General features: G+C 38.8%; 1 protein-coding gene across 1 annotated transcript in view; it reads right to left on the minus strand.

Annotated features, from left to right (window-relative positions):
• Positions 1–15,412, minus strand: part of SYNE1 (spectrin repeat containing nuclear envelope protein 1) — a 408,382-nt gene that overhangs the window by 59,076 nt on the left and 333,894 nt on the right. Inside the window, exons 128-129 of the mRNA XM_052645623.1 lie at positions 13,529–13,687; positions 10,338–10,504 (exon numbers count right to left, since the gene is read on the minus strand). Of these exons, the coding sequence (XP_052501583.1) occupies positions 10,338–10,504; positions 13,529–13,687 (326 nt within the window). The remainder of the gene's footprint in view (positions 1–10,337; positions 10,505–13,528; positions 13,688–15,412) is intronic.

Genomic DNA, 15,412 nt, shown 5'->3' on the forward strand with positions numbered 1-15,412 from the left:
AAAAGAAACAAACCTGAATTTTTACATTAAAAAAATCCAGAAAACTTAGTTAAAATAAAATTATTTTAAAATGCTATTAAAGATATAATATTTTTATTCTTTATAAAACAATCACTTCACTGATATATTATTTTCATCAAGATGGAAAATATTGGTTGCAATTCCATAATAGAAGGTAAATTTATTTTTTCTTGATTACTACCAACATTAAAAAAAACTGAGACCTTTAAAATTTGTTATTGTCATTATTTCCTTAGAAAATTCCCTTTTACTATATTTGCATTTTTCCATGGGTTACTTTTTTTTCCATGTTCACTATTCTTAGCACAATATATTTATTCCAATGAACTAAATATAAGGCAAGGCTTTGCAGACATGTTTATCATAGTAGCAAAAAATGACAATAATATAAAATTTCATCAGTAGGGAAAATACTAGATAAGTCACATTATATAAAACTATGGAATGATCTAAAAGAATAAGATTGGCACATATAGTATATGAGAGTATACATGATCCTTTCCCCTGTGTTGTCTCACTGGAGAAGTGGCAAAAAAAGTGTTCATTTTAATGAACATTTTGAAAATGAGGAATCCGAGACTCAGAGAGGTTATACAGTAAGCCCTAGGTCACACAGCCAGAGCAAGGTGAACTAAAGCTAGGATGGTATCATTTCTGAGCTTGCTGCATCAAAGCATTTCCGATTCTGGCTTGACTTTTCTGAATGGATCACCATGAGGTAACACCAGCCACAAATTCCAAGAATTACGTTTTCTTTTTCTTCTAGTTTGGGCAGAGCTCCCACTGGACTGAAATTCCTACTGGGGGCAGCTGATTCAACTTTGCAAAGCCCTCCTTATTCTCCATGAGCCTCTAAACTCCCTCTAGGATGAGAGCTGACATTTATTGACTGAGCTGCTTCACTGTGCTAAGTGGTTTACAGGTACCACCTCATTTAATCCTCCTGATAACCTTTTACACCATATAATTGAAGTACTGAGAGGATGAGTAATTTATCAAATATCACAGTGCAGGTGAAGCAGAAACATTTTATAATTCAAGCAAGTGAAGCCCCGAGCCCAGGCTCTGCTGTATCACTATCTGCATGTAGGGTGCTTTTCACATGCTGTGTCTCAGGCTGAGAAGCTCAACAAAACACTGGAGGGACTACTACCTGCAAAGAACTACATTAGGTTCTGGGGTTACTGTGGCCATCAAACTTGATACACTGAACGTTTCAACAGAGGAAAGAAACTTTCAGTAGTCTTCAAAATGGGATATTTATTATAAACAAGGGAACTGCTCCCGACTGTGTACAGAAAGCCTAGACAAGAAGTAAAGTAAAGTAAGTAAAGTCGCTCAGTCGTGTCCGACTCTTTGCAACCCCATGGACACCAGGCTCCTCCGTCCATGGGATTTTCTAGGCAAGAGTACTGGAGTGGGTTGCCTTCTCCTTCTCCAGGGAACTTCCCAACCCAGGGATCGAACCTAGGTCTACCCGCATTGTAGACAGACGCTTTACCGTCTGAGCCACCAGATAAGAAGGGTGTGATCTAATCTGGAGAAAAGGAAGAACATGAAGAAGAATTAGGAGCTGGCTGGTCCAGACAGAGAGAGAGAGGGCAGGAAGATGAAACAGAAGAGGGGAGGCTCTCAGGTGAAGAGCCCTGTATCCTTGCTTTATCACTCTTATATTTGGGGAATCCTTTTCTTTTTCATCTTTATATCCCCAGAGGTGTCTGGAAACTATGCCCAACTATCTGCTTTGGTAATAAGATGTTACTGGAATCTATTATGTTTCTCTACACACTGCCTAAGGCTGCTTTTGGGATTTTTCAGCAGAGGGCTTTGTCAGAGGCTGTTCTGCCCATAAAGCCTTGAATATTAGTCATATAGTAATCCAGTCCTGAGAGAGTTTGCAGCTTCTGCCATGTGGCAATATGCAGAGGAAGTATTAATACTTCATACACTTTTGTATACAGGAGGCATTCCATAGTTTTTAAAAATTGTATTTGTTTTTCCTGTTTTTGAGATCCATGAATTATGGTAAAGTGGACATGATCAAGCAGGAGATGGCAAGAGTGAACATCGACATCTTAGGAATCAGTAAACTAAAATGGATGGGAATAGGCGAATTTAATTCAGACGACCATGACATCCATTACTATGGGCAAGCTGCTGCTGCTGCCAAGTCGCTTCAGTCGTGTCCAACTCTGTGTGACCCATGCTGCTGCTGCTAAGTCGCTTCAGTCGTGTCCGACACTGTGAGACCCCATAGACGGCAGCCCATCAGGCTCCCCCATCCCTGGGATTCTCCAGGCAAGAACACTGGAGTGGGTTTCCATTTCCTTCTCCAGTGCAGGAAAGTGAAAAACAAAAGTGAAGTCGCTCAGTCGTGTCCGACTCGTCGCGACCCCATGGACTGCGACCAGGCTCCTCTGTCCATGGGATTTTCCAGGCAAGACCACTGGACTGGGGTGCCATTGCCTTCTCCACTATGGGCAAGAATCCCCTAGAAAAATGAAGTAGCTCTCGTAGTTAACGAAAGAGTCCAAAATTCAGTGCTTGGGTGCAATCTCAAAAACAACAGAATGATTTTGGTTTGGTTCCGAGGCAAATCATTCAGTATCATAAGTAATCCAAGTCTGTGCCCCAAACACAAACACTGAAGAAGCTTAAGTTGACTGGTTCTATAAACACCTACAAGATCTTCTAGAATGACACCCAAAACAATGTCATTTTCATCACAGGGGATTGGAATGCAAAAGTAGGAAGTCAAAGATACCTGGAGTAACGGCAAGTTTGGTCTTGGAGTACAAAATGAAGCAGGGCAAAGGCTAACAGAGTTTTGTCAAGAGAACACATTGGTCATAGCAAACATCCTCTTCCAACAATACAAGAGAAGTCTCTACACATGGACATCACCAGATCGTCAATACCAAAATGAGACTGACTATATTCTTTGCACTTAAAGATGGAGAAATTCTATACAGTCAGCAAGAACAAGACCCGGAGCTGACTGTGCCTCAGCTCCTTATTGTAAAATTCAGGCTTAAATTGAAAAAAGTAGGAACAACCACTATGTGATTCAGGTATGACCTAAATCAAATTCGTTATGATTATACAGTGGAGGCAACAAATAGATTCAAGGGATGAGATCTGATAGAAAGAGTGCCTGAAGAACTATGGACAGAGGTTCGTGACATTGTAAAGGAGGTGACCAAAATGATCCCAAAGAAAAAGAAATGCAAAGCAGAGTGGAGGCCTTACAAATAACTGAAAAAGAAGAGAAGCGAAAGGCAAGGGAGAAAGGGAAAGATATACCCAACTGAATGCAGAGTTCTAGCGAACAGCAAGGAGAGATAAGAAGGTCTTCTTAAATGAACAGTGCAAAGAAGTAGAGGAAAACAATAGAAAAGGAAACTAACGATCTCTTCTAGAAAACTGGAGATATCAAGGGAACATTTCATGCAAGGATGGGCACAATAAAGGACAGAAACAGTATGGACCTAACAAAAGCAAAAGAGTTTAAGAAGAGGTGTAAGAATACACAGAAGAAATTTACAAAAAAGATCTTAATGACCCAGATAACCATGAAGGTGTGGTCATTCACCTAGAGCCAGACAACCTGGAGTCTGAAGTCAAGTGGGCCTTAGGAAGCATCACTACAAACAAGGCTAGTGGAGGTGATGGAATTCCAGCTGAGCTATTTAAAACTTCTAAAATAGAATGCTATAAAAGTGCTGCATTCGATATGCAAGAAAATTTGGAAAACTCAGCAATGCGTGGCCACAGGACTGGAAAAGGTCAGTTTGCATTCTAATCTCAAAGAATGGCAGTGCCAAAGAATGTTCTAACTACAACAATTGTGCTCATTTCATACGCTAGTAAGGTTATGCTCAAAATCCTTCAAGCTGGGCTTTAGCACTATGTGAACTGAGAACTTGCAGATGTACAAGCTGGATTTAGAAAAGGCAGAGATCAAATTGCCAACATATGCTGGATCATAGAGAAATCAGAGGAATTCCAGAAAAACATTTACTTCTGCTTCATCAACTACATTAAAGCCTTTAATGGTGTGGATCACAACAAACTGTGGAAAATTCTTAAAGAGATGGGAATACCAGACCACCTCACCTGTCTCCTGAGAAATCTGTAGGCAGGTCAAGAAGCAACAGTTGAAACTGAACATGGAACAATGGACTGGTTCAAAATTGGGAAAGGAGTACGACAAGGCTGTGTATTGTTGTCCTGCTTATTTAACTTATGTGCAGAGTAAATGATGTGAAATGCTAGGCTGGATGAATCACAAAATGGAATTAAGATTGCCAGGAGAAATATCAACAACCTCAGATATGCAGATGATACCACTCTAGTGGCAGAAAATGAAGAGGAACTCAAGAGACTCTTGTTGAGGGTCAATGAGGAAGTGAAAAAGATGGCTTAAAACTCATCATTCAAAGAACTAAGATCATGGCACCTTGTTTCATCATTTCATGGCAAATAGAAAGGGAAAAGATGGAACTACTGACAGATTTTATTTTCTTGGGCTCTAAAATCACTGCAGGTGGTGACTACAGGCATGAAATTAAAAGACACTTGCTCCTTGGAAGGAAAGCTATGACAAACCTAGATATCCTATTAAAAAGCAGAGACATTACTTTGCCAACAAAGGTCCATATAGTCAGAGCTGATTTTTTTTCAGTAGTGATGTACATATGTGAGAGTTGGGCAGTAAAGAAGGCTGAGTGCTGAAGAATTTAATGCTTAGGAACTGTGGTGCTGGAGAAGACTCTTGAGAGTCCCTTGGACAGCAAGGAAATCAAACCAATCAATCCTAAATGAAATCAACCCTGAAGATTCACTGGGAGGACTGATGTTGAAGCTCCAATCCTTTGGCTACTTGATTCGAAGAGCCGACTCATTGGGAAAGACCTTGATGTTGGGAAAGATTGATGGCAAAAGGAGAAGCGAGCAACAGAGGATGAGATGGTTGGATGGCATTACCGACTCAACGGATGTGAATCTGAACAAACTCGGAGATAGTGAAGGACTATCGGGTGTGTTGCAGTTCATGGGGTCACAAAGAGTTGGACACAACTTAGTGACTGAGCAACAACAATGATGAAAGGTGCAGAGTTCTGTGAACATACTAAAATTCACTGAATTGAATACTGTTGATAGATAAGTTATATGGTATGTGAATTATATCTCAATAAAGCTATTATTAAAATAATAACTTTACTGGATTCCCTGGTAACTCGGATGGTAAAGAATCCGCCTGCAATGCAGGAGACCTGGGTTTGATCCCTAGGTTGGAAAAATCCCCTGAAGTAGGAAATGGCAAGCCACTCCAGTATTCTTGCCTGAGAAATCCCATGGACAGAGGAGCCTGGAGGGCAAATGTCCATAGGATCTCAAAGAGTTGGGGGACTAACAATTTCATTATTGAAGTAACACGTAACTAATGTGTGCTTTGTTTTGGTAATGAGTATTTTAGGTTTGGTGAGGAGAGAAGAATATTCTTCTATTGGAGAGTCCAGTTAACTAAAAAAAAGGAAAGTCATCACAACAGAGTAAACAACTTGAATCTGACCTTCCTAGATACCAAGATGGGAAATGTGGAATAAAGCATTCTCTATTTATTAGAAGCTCTGAACAACTAAGGCTACAGGACATTTTCTGTCAGTCCAGGCTCTGGCAAATTGCCATTTGGGTTTTTGCATAGGGTTCAGAAATCAGAGCTAGAATCCTTGAAGACAGTATTACAGAAATTATCAGTTACACTGATGACTGTTAATTACATTGACTCTTAATTAAAGGTGAAAGCTCAGAAATGCTTTCATCTAGGCTAGCACTGACCAACAGAGCTTTCTGGGATGATGAAAATGTTCTGTGTCTGCAGGATCCAATAAGGTGGCCACTATCCTCGTGTGGTTTCTGAGCACTGGAAACGTGCCTTGTGCAACTGACCATAATTAAAATTAAATTCTAAATGAATTGTATTCCATTTCAGCTCATTTAAATAGCCATTAAATAGCACGTAGCCAGTCACTGTTACGTTGGACTGAGTAGGACTAGAAAGCATACTGGAACCTTATCCATTGAGCCCTAAAAATAACTGCAAATTTTTTTGTTATCTTAAAAAGCTGACAATGCTTGGTGACAGTTTAAAAATTCAATGCAAAACACATCTACTGTGCACTTAGAATGGTTTAAACTAGCTAATCAACTAGTAATAGGAAGCTGACTCAAAGTTATGCATTCTATTCATACATAACAGGTTATTATCTGTGAATCTTCTTTCTTTTTCCCCCCCCATTTTCTGTTAGCTGGAAAGCTGTTCACCTGAAAATATGATCATCTTCAATGACAACTTCTCTATTCCCCAAAAAGCACCAAAACAACATAAAAATATCAAAAGACAAGTTATGTTCTGCTTTAATGAATCAATGTTAAAAAATTTTTTTAGAAGAGGGAGGCGGATGGAATGAGACTGAATCATAGAAACTTGTATTTCAACTGGCAGGTCACAGTTGAAGACGGGTGTGGGAGATGGGCATCTAGCCTGTGCACTAGCAAAATGCCAGTAAACCAAACAATGGAAAGAAAGCAAATGTGATGGCTGAGAGCCACTTAGGAGACACTCCAAGAACTATGAATTCAGCGTGGCCTTAAACCTCAGGACAAACCAACAGTCAGTATGTCATACCGTCCATGTTGGAAAGAGACAATTAGAAATGGACAATATGTATTACATCTGTGTATCAGTCATGTCCGACTCTTAGTGACCCCATGGACTGTAGCCCACCAGGCTCCTCTGTCCATGAGGTTCTCCAGGCAAGAATACTGGAGTGGCTTGCCATTTCCTAACCTAGGGGATCTTCCCAACCCAGGGATTGAACCCATGTCTCTTGAGTCTCCTGCATCACAGGCAGATACTTTACTGGGCCACCTAGGAAGCCTGTATACCCTGTATTCAATTGATTCAAATTTACTGATATGTCTTTGGAAGAATAAACTAAGTAATATCTAAAAAAATTCTTGATTAAATAAACTATACAGAGGACTTCCTAAGTAGTCCAGTGGTTAAGACTCTTCCCTTCTAATGTAGGGGTGAAGGTTCAGTTCCTGGTAGGGGAACTAAGATCCCACAGGCCATGTCATGAGGCCAAATATACCCCCCAAAAACAAAAATGAACAAACAAAAACTAGACAGAAAAGTTATAAATAGCATGACTTTGAGGAGTAAACACCTAGTTCATTTTATATAATGTTGTCTAACAGCTGGGCATACGCTAAACTAATTGCTTGTGATTAAATTTTATTAAATTAAAAAAATTTTGATTTCATGCAGCCCCATATTCCACAGCATTGCAGCACTAAAAATTGGAAAAGAATATTAGCTACTTTAACATGGCATTGCAAATTACCATGGATCACATGGCAATGCAAATCAATCTTTGAGTCATAATCCAACCAAAAAAAATCCAGGGATGTTTACCAAGTAGGTGGCTTCCCAAAGAAGGGTATTTTTTAGCACAAAGGCTTCAGATCCTCCCTCTGAAATAAGGTTTGGTTATCAGTGCCTGAGAAGTGAGGCTAAACATGGTATTGAGGTTCTAAAACCTACATACGCCTAAATACTTCAAGTAGTTTAAGCTGAACCGTTACGTTTCCATCTCTTTATATACTTTTATCAGGGCATTTAGTGAGTCATTTTACTTGAATTCTTTGCATGTCTATATGCCCACTTGAAGAAAAGGGCCTCTGTCTTTGTATCCCCAAAATCTCTCACAGTCACTATCAGTCCTTTACAAACAGAACCGGAAAGTTCGGTTATAGAAATAAATTGTTGTCATTGTTCAGCCACTAAATCAGTCTGACTCTTGAGACCCCACGGACTGTAGCCTGCCAAGCTCCTCTGTCTATGGGATTTCCCAGGCAACAATACTGGGGTGGGTTGTCATTTCTTCTTCAAGGGATCTTCCTGACCCAGGGATCGAACTCACGTCTCCTGCATTGGCAGGTGGGTTCTTTATCACTAACACACCAGGAAGTCCTGTAGAAATAAATAATTGCATTTCTTAGAACAGGGACAAAGAAGTCACAAACTTGGCAGGCAGAACTGTGCAGGGCATGGGCTGTAGAGTCAAAGAATGCAGACTCTGCCACTCAGTATGTGCATGACCAGGAGCAAGCCTGAGCCTCAGTATTCCACACCTGGAAAATGGGTATAACAATAATACCCATCTCAAAGGATGTTGTAAACACATAAGAAGATGCACATGAAGCCTATAGCGTGGTCACTGGGACAAGCTAAAGGTTCAGTGTTAGCTACTAGAGTCCTACTGTCTAACATTTTAAAACCTGGGTAACACTTGTTCCCTTTTTATTATATTCTTACTAAAATTATAGCCTCATCTGCTGCATAAATTAGACCCTTTTTGATAACTCCCTTATAGAAAAAACCTAAACTAAATGTTTTCAAAATCAACATATGGAATTGTCATGCCCATATGCAGTTTTTAGGGGCACACAGTATTCAAAAGGCACTATTTCACATCTACCTTCATTGTTAGGGGAAATAATCCAGATTTTTTATAAAGTGTATTGTGGGATGGCTCCAAAACAACTGTGAATCAGAAGCATTTGTGACATTCTAACTCTCCTAACTTCTATAAAGAAGACTCTCCATTCAAATATTCATTCATACATTCATGCAAATATTTACTGAGTCCAAACTGTGTTCAGGCACTGTTTTTGGTGCTAGTGATAGCCAGTGAACAGAACGGACAAAGACGCCTGCCCTCATGGAGGCTATAGTCCCACATGAAGCAAAGTTCACTTCAAATAAAGCATCTATCCAGCTTTTCCCTTTAAAAATAACCCTTATGTCAAATAACAGAATAGTTCATTCAAGCATATCAGACTTATATACTGCTAGTAAAGTTTCTCAGATATTATTTTTTCTTTTTGACTTCTATATTTCTCTCACTCTGCCTTCTGAAATGGAGCAGAACCCTATGGTCCTTGCACCCCCCCACCTCCCACCCATGTCCTCTGCCTGCCTTTTGTCTTTGGAAAACCTTAGTCAAAAAATAAGTTTAATCAGAGAAGTAAGAACTGTAGAAACAAAGGAAAATAGAGAAGACTAAATAATAATAATGTGGTCATTAAGCATAGTCAAGGACCTTTAGTCCTTTCTCAAGGGCTATAGATAATATTCTGAGCCATATCCTGTGAGCTGTCTTATAGATACCACAACACCAGGTGGAGAAGTTAACTACATGGTGATCAGACTGTACCCAGAACATGAGTTGTCACAATTCTGAGAACTGGCCACAAAGAAGTGGGAACAAATGGACCTTGGCACTGAAGATTAACTGTACCTAAACTAAAACAATCAAAATGACACTGGTCAGACCACCGATGACCAATCTGAAGATGACTGTTCGAGCTGAATGTGCTGTTTCTGCATGTAGCCCCCTCCTTCTGTCTATAAAAGCTCTTGCCCCCTGGTTGCTGTGTGTGTGTGTGTGTGTGTGTGTGTGTGTGTGTGTGTGGTGGTGCGGGGGGAGTTGGCCTTTGGACAGATGTCCACCCCACCTCCCCAAGTTGGTGGCATCTGAAATAAAGCAAACTTTCCTTTTCACCAACCTGGCCTGTTTATTGCCTTTTGAGCAGTGAGCAGCTGTACCCCACCTCGCCCTTTCAGTAACAATTCCACAACAAAAATTGATGTAATATTCCTCTCAGACAAGAAGCAGATGCTTACAGATATCACTAAAGCTAAGTACAAAATACAGTAACGCAGCAGGTTATTTTTACATCTAAGCAAAGTGACAATAATTAGCTTCATTCCCACATCTTACTAATAAGAAATATAGTAGGAATATAATTTTATATATTTTATAAATATATATAATATATAAATATACACTGTATGTATAATATAATATAATATAATGTATATATATTTTTTGTCATTTCAGACAAACACACCCTCCACAGATACTTGTCAGTGGTTTCACTTTCTTTCTTATAGGAAGTTGAGTACTATGAAGCCTCAGAATAAAGACTTTTCCCTTGGGAACGGATTTTGTTTGGATATGACTTTCTCTCTTTTAGTTAAATGAAAACACCACTGAATTTGTGAAGCAAGAATGGGAATTTTAAAGTTAATGAAAGTGACATTTATGAGACAAACATGAACTAAAGTGGTGGGATGAGGAACGCAGAGATTTATCAATCAGATGACTTGCAGCTGAAATGGAAGGTGGCCTGAAGGCGCTGAGATTCTGCACATGTGTCCTGTTGACAGGGGTTCTTTTTACCTGGCTGCCATGAGGTCCAGAAGGTGCTGCCACCGGTCATTGATCTTGCCAAGTTTGTACTCAATCTCAGACGCTTTGCTTTCATGGCTGGCTCGGGCCAGCCGTTCTCCCATTTGCTGGAGCTGTATTTTGTTCTCTTGGGCAACTGCAATTTCCTCTTGATAATCCTGAGTAATAAATAGCAATCACAGAGGTCAGAAAGCATGTTCTTGATGTATTCAGCCTAGCTCTACTAGAAACAGGGTAATTACAGTTTTCTACAGCTTGGAAATAGTTTGGGCATCGGGAACGCTATGTGAATATGAGTCCTAGTACACAGGAAGTAGTGGTACCTGCTATTTTCAGTATTTAGGCAAAGTCCAGATTTTCAGTACGTAGGCAAAGTGCAGATTGAATTTTCATATAGATGTTTTTAAAGGGAATAGATGTTCTTAAAGGGGGGGGGGGCTTTCTTTTTACTTAAAATAGGCATTAAAAAAATATAAGTATATACATAGAAACAAAAGACAAAACTTGAAGAATTTCAACGCTGGGAAGTTATACCTTATTGCTGTAATTACCAACCACGTTATATTTAGAATCAATCCTCCTACAAGTTAACTGCCAAGAGGCTTATAAGATGTGTCTGCATGTATGTATATCTAAATATATATACGTGTGTGCCTGTGTGTGTGAATGTCAATTGTTACTTGTGCAGAATGTTTTAAAAGATTACTTTCATTTTAAGGAGCTATCCTCTATACGGTGTAAAATACTGATTTTATAACCCATAAATCATTGACATAAGTCTCCTCTTGGAGGATCAGTGGGCCTCAAATCTCCCTTATTTACCCAGTTTCTATAGGAGCTCCTCCGAAAGACTGTTTTAGGTAAGCAGGACAGGTTCTCAATACGGTCTATAGTAAGGTCACTGAGATAGACCACTGAACAGTATGATTTAAGGGATGATAAAGGCCATCTCCTCTTGACCCCTATCTGTGCTCCTCTTCCCTCCCCCCAGCCTCTGGACCAATGGTCCTCTTAGTTTCTTGTCATAGTGACAGCATCCAAAATTTAGAATCAACTTTTTCATTTTTGGTTTAAGCTTCTGTTAGGCAGGCAGCAAATATTTTCTCATGAAAATAATATACAAACAGAGGTATTATAAGGCTATGGGTATTTCAACCTTCTATTGCTCTAAAATTACCTTGGGAACAGAGTTACCTTTTCAAGTCAGTAAAATGGGCCCCCAAAGAATGGGAGGAGCCAGTGAAATTTCATTCTATTCAGGGTTGAATGCTGTCCTCAGGCTCAGTACCCCACCCACTCACCTTTCTATGTTACTTCAACCCGGTGGGAGTCAAAGACCAATGAAATGAATGCTTATTAATAGTTACAATATGCCATTACAAATTTGAGATCATTTTACTGAGAAATGTTTAATGTCAATGGAATCACTCTAACCCTAGAATAGCACTTATAGTAAAATAATCTGCCTACGTTGTCTTTTAAAGCAAAATGCTGAGTGTTAATGCCAGTAGGTACCCATATTATAGTTACAGTCTGTTTATTAATTTCTTTATTCTAAGTTGAAAAAATTACCAAGACTATTATTTTTCTTTACAAAAGAGACACCACATAGTGCAAGCTCATGAAGATTTTTTTAGAGTCCATAACTTATTATATATGTATACAAAATGGTATAGTTGATATTTTAAATGTTACTAAAGAGTATAACAAAATTATCTGTGTGTCAAGGTACAGTTTTTCTAAATTTTAAATTATGATTGCATTTTGCTCAAGAGACAGTTTTTTCCATACCCCCAAAACATTGATCTTAAATTTCATGATAAAATCAATTGGAGTATAAATACGCTTGGTCAAAATTTATTCTATAGCAAATTTCACTATAAGACCTATTACATTAATTATGTCTAATAGAACATTCTCTGACACCCATAAACCAGCAAAGGGTAGAACTGTTACAGATGCTTAAATGAAATATGCATTGTCTCAGACCACATTTTAAAGCTTTACAATATTAAATACATTGGGTTAATCAAAAAGTTCATTTGGGTTTTTCCATAAGATGTTCTGTTGGGTTACTCGGACCCAGGAGAAATGGTGATGCTTAGAACTTGCACTTTTAAGTGTAAACCTATAAAGTTATTGATATCACATCTTGGCTTCGGAGTTTTTGTTTTTCTGTATATTTGCCTGTGCACACCCATAGAGAAAAAAAAAAAAAAACAATTCCCAAAGCCAACATATAAATAACTTCATAGACAAAGGGAATTTTTCCTAATACTTATTTATATATTTTTTCAGAATGAGTGAAGCTATTGTTTATTTATTCAATAAATAATGGCTGAGTACTTCTGAGAAGTCAGGAGCTACAGCAGTGAACAAAACTGACGGAGTTCCTGTTTCATAAAGCTCACAGTCCAGTGGGGCTTCCAGTGTAGACAGATAGCAAACAAATAAATCAGGAACATGCCTGGTATCTCAGGTGGCAATAAGTGCTTAAGAGAAATATAAAATTTAAATGATTAATTGTTCAAATGCAGTGTGGAAACACCACTGGAACCATCAAAAACACTTTAAAATGCTATTAAATCTCACCCATCCTATATAGACATGAAAAACATTCTGGAAACATTTGAACATAAAAAAATACACGCATCATCATATATAACTTGAAATTAAGATGAAGCTAAAATTCCCAGAAAAGTCCTCATTCCTGTAACTGTCTATAAATCATGTTTTATTTATAGACAATGTGAAAATTGTCTATAGACAATTTATTTATAGGCAATGAGAAAATGTGAGTTTAATGGGTCCTAGGAATTTTTTCTTTTAGTTCCTCTCTAGTGATTTTTACCTCTTTAAAAACAAACAATAAATCAATTATACTCTGATTAAAAACAAAGAAAACGAATACACATAAATAATTCCTACTGAACAGGCAGATAGAATCCAAAAACTGAACGTTATCTATCAGCAGACAATCTATTTCATCACAAATTGAAAATATTCTATATAATTTACATGTCAAGGAAGCCTTTCCAGGCACATTAATTTTATATCAAAAAGATGAAGTGTTTGTAACAGAGTGCTCCTTTGTCAGGAAAGTAACTAGGAGTAAGGCCATCTTCTGTACCAATGCCTAAACACTACAGAGAGTGAAACATATGTAGCCACACATCTGTTACCTTCCTGAGCTTCTCAATCATTTCTTCAATGAGAATGTCTCCATTCTGAGAAACCTTGCTTTCCATCTGAGTCAGCCATTCGCAAAGCTCCTTGTTCTTTTCACTGAAGACAGCCCACTCATTCAACCTCTCACTTACTTGCTGTCGCCTTAAGGAGAGCTGAAAAGTTCAAAATGGGAGAAAATGCAACAGGATAATCAGAGTGGAACTCATAGCCTGAGGGAAGACGCAAACGAAGTTTGTTGGGTGGACTAAGACAAGCAGTGGTTGTGAATCTCTTTAGGCCACTGTTCCTGGAGGCTCAGTCCCAGGACACTGCTCTAGCCTAGTGAGTTTCACAACCAGGATTTGCTATTAAGTATGAGTGGGAGACACTGAAACCTCTACTTCCCTCCCAAGAGCCACATGCCCGTTCTCTTATAAAAGTTTCTGAACAATCCAGCTTCTCACTATAGTTGGTTCTGTAGCTATGATACGGGATCACTGAATGTACTTTAACTAAAAATATATATATATAAACAAGAAACAAGAAAAGAATATGAAAAGGGGGAAGGGAATGGGCAGGAAAAAAAGAAAAGACAAAAGAAGGAAGGAAAAGGGAAAAGAAAGAAAAATAGGGAAGAAAGGAAGGAAGGAAAGAAGGAAGAATGAGTTGAGCATCAGGTGTCTGAAGAGGGTGGACCAAGGAACACAGTGGGAGAGCTCAGTTCCCGATCAGCTCTATCCTGACCACTTTACTTTGAGCAAATTCTTTTATATCCCTGTTGGTTTTCTTTTTTATTTATGTATCCTTGTTTATTTTTCATATAATAGCCTTACTGAGATGTAATTCCACACCATTCAATTTGTCCTTTTATAAAGTGTACAACTCAGTGGTTTTTTCATTTATTAACAGTTTTACAACTACCAGCACAATCAATGTTGTAAGATTTTCATCAATACAACTCCCGGCCCCTGCCCCATCCTGTACCCATCAGAACTCACTCCCCTGCCTACCCCAGCATCTTCCTCCCAAACTTAATCTACTTTCTAATAAATTTGGAAAACTCAGCAGTTGGCCACAGGACTGGAAAAGGTCAGTTTTTATTCCAATCACAAAGAAAAGCAATGCCAAAGAATGCTCAAACTACCGCACAATTGCACTCATCTCACACGCTAGTAAAGTCACGCTCAAAATTCTCCAAGCCAGACTTCAGCAATATGTGAACCATGAACTTGCACATGTTCAAGCTGGTTTTAGAAAAGGCAGAGGAACCGGAGATCAAATTGCCAACATCCGCTGGATCATGGAAAAAGCAAGAGTTCCAGAAAAACATCTATTTCTGCTTTCTTGCCTATGCCAAAGCCTTTGACTGTGTGGATCACAATAAACTGTGGAAAATTCTGAAAGAGATGGGAATACCAGACCACCTGACCTGCCTCTTGAGAAACCTGTATGCAAGCCAGGAAGCAACAGTTAGAACTGGACATGGAACAACAGACTGGTTCCAAATAGGAAAAGGAGTGCATCAAGGCTGTTTATTGTCACCCTGCTTATTTAACTTATATGCAGAGTATATCATGAGAAATGCTGGGCTGGAAGAAGCACAAGCTGGAATCAAGATTGCCAGGAGAAATATCAGTCACCTCAGATATGCAGATGACACCACCCTTATGGCAGAAAGTGAAGAGGAACTAAAGAGCCTCTTGATGAAAGTGAAAGAGGAGAGTGAAAAAGTTGGCTTAAAGCCATTCAGGAAATGAAGATCATGGCATCTGGTCCCATCACTTCATGGGAAATAGATGGGGAAACAGTGGAAACAGTGTCAGACTTTATTTTTTTGGGCTCCAAAATCACTGCAGATGGTGATTGCAGCCATGAAATTAAACAACACTTATTCCTTG

The sequence above is a fragment of the Budorcas taxicolor genome, chromosome 9 (genome assembly GCF_023091745.1).
Source record: "Budorcas taxicolor isolate Tak-1 chromosome 9, Takin1.1, whole genome shotgun sequence".
NCBI lineage: Eukaryota > Metazoa > Chordata > Mammalia > Artiodactyla > Bovidae > Budorcas > Budorcas taxicolor.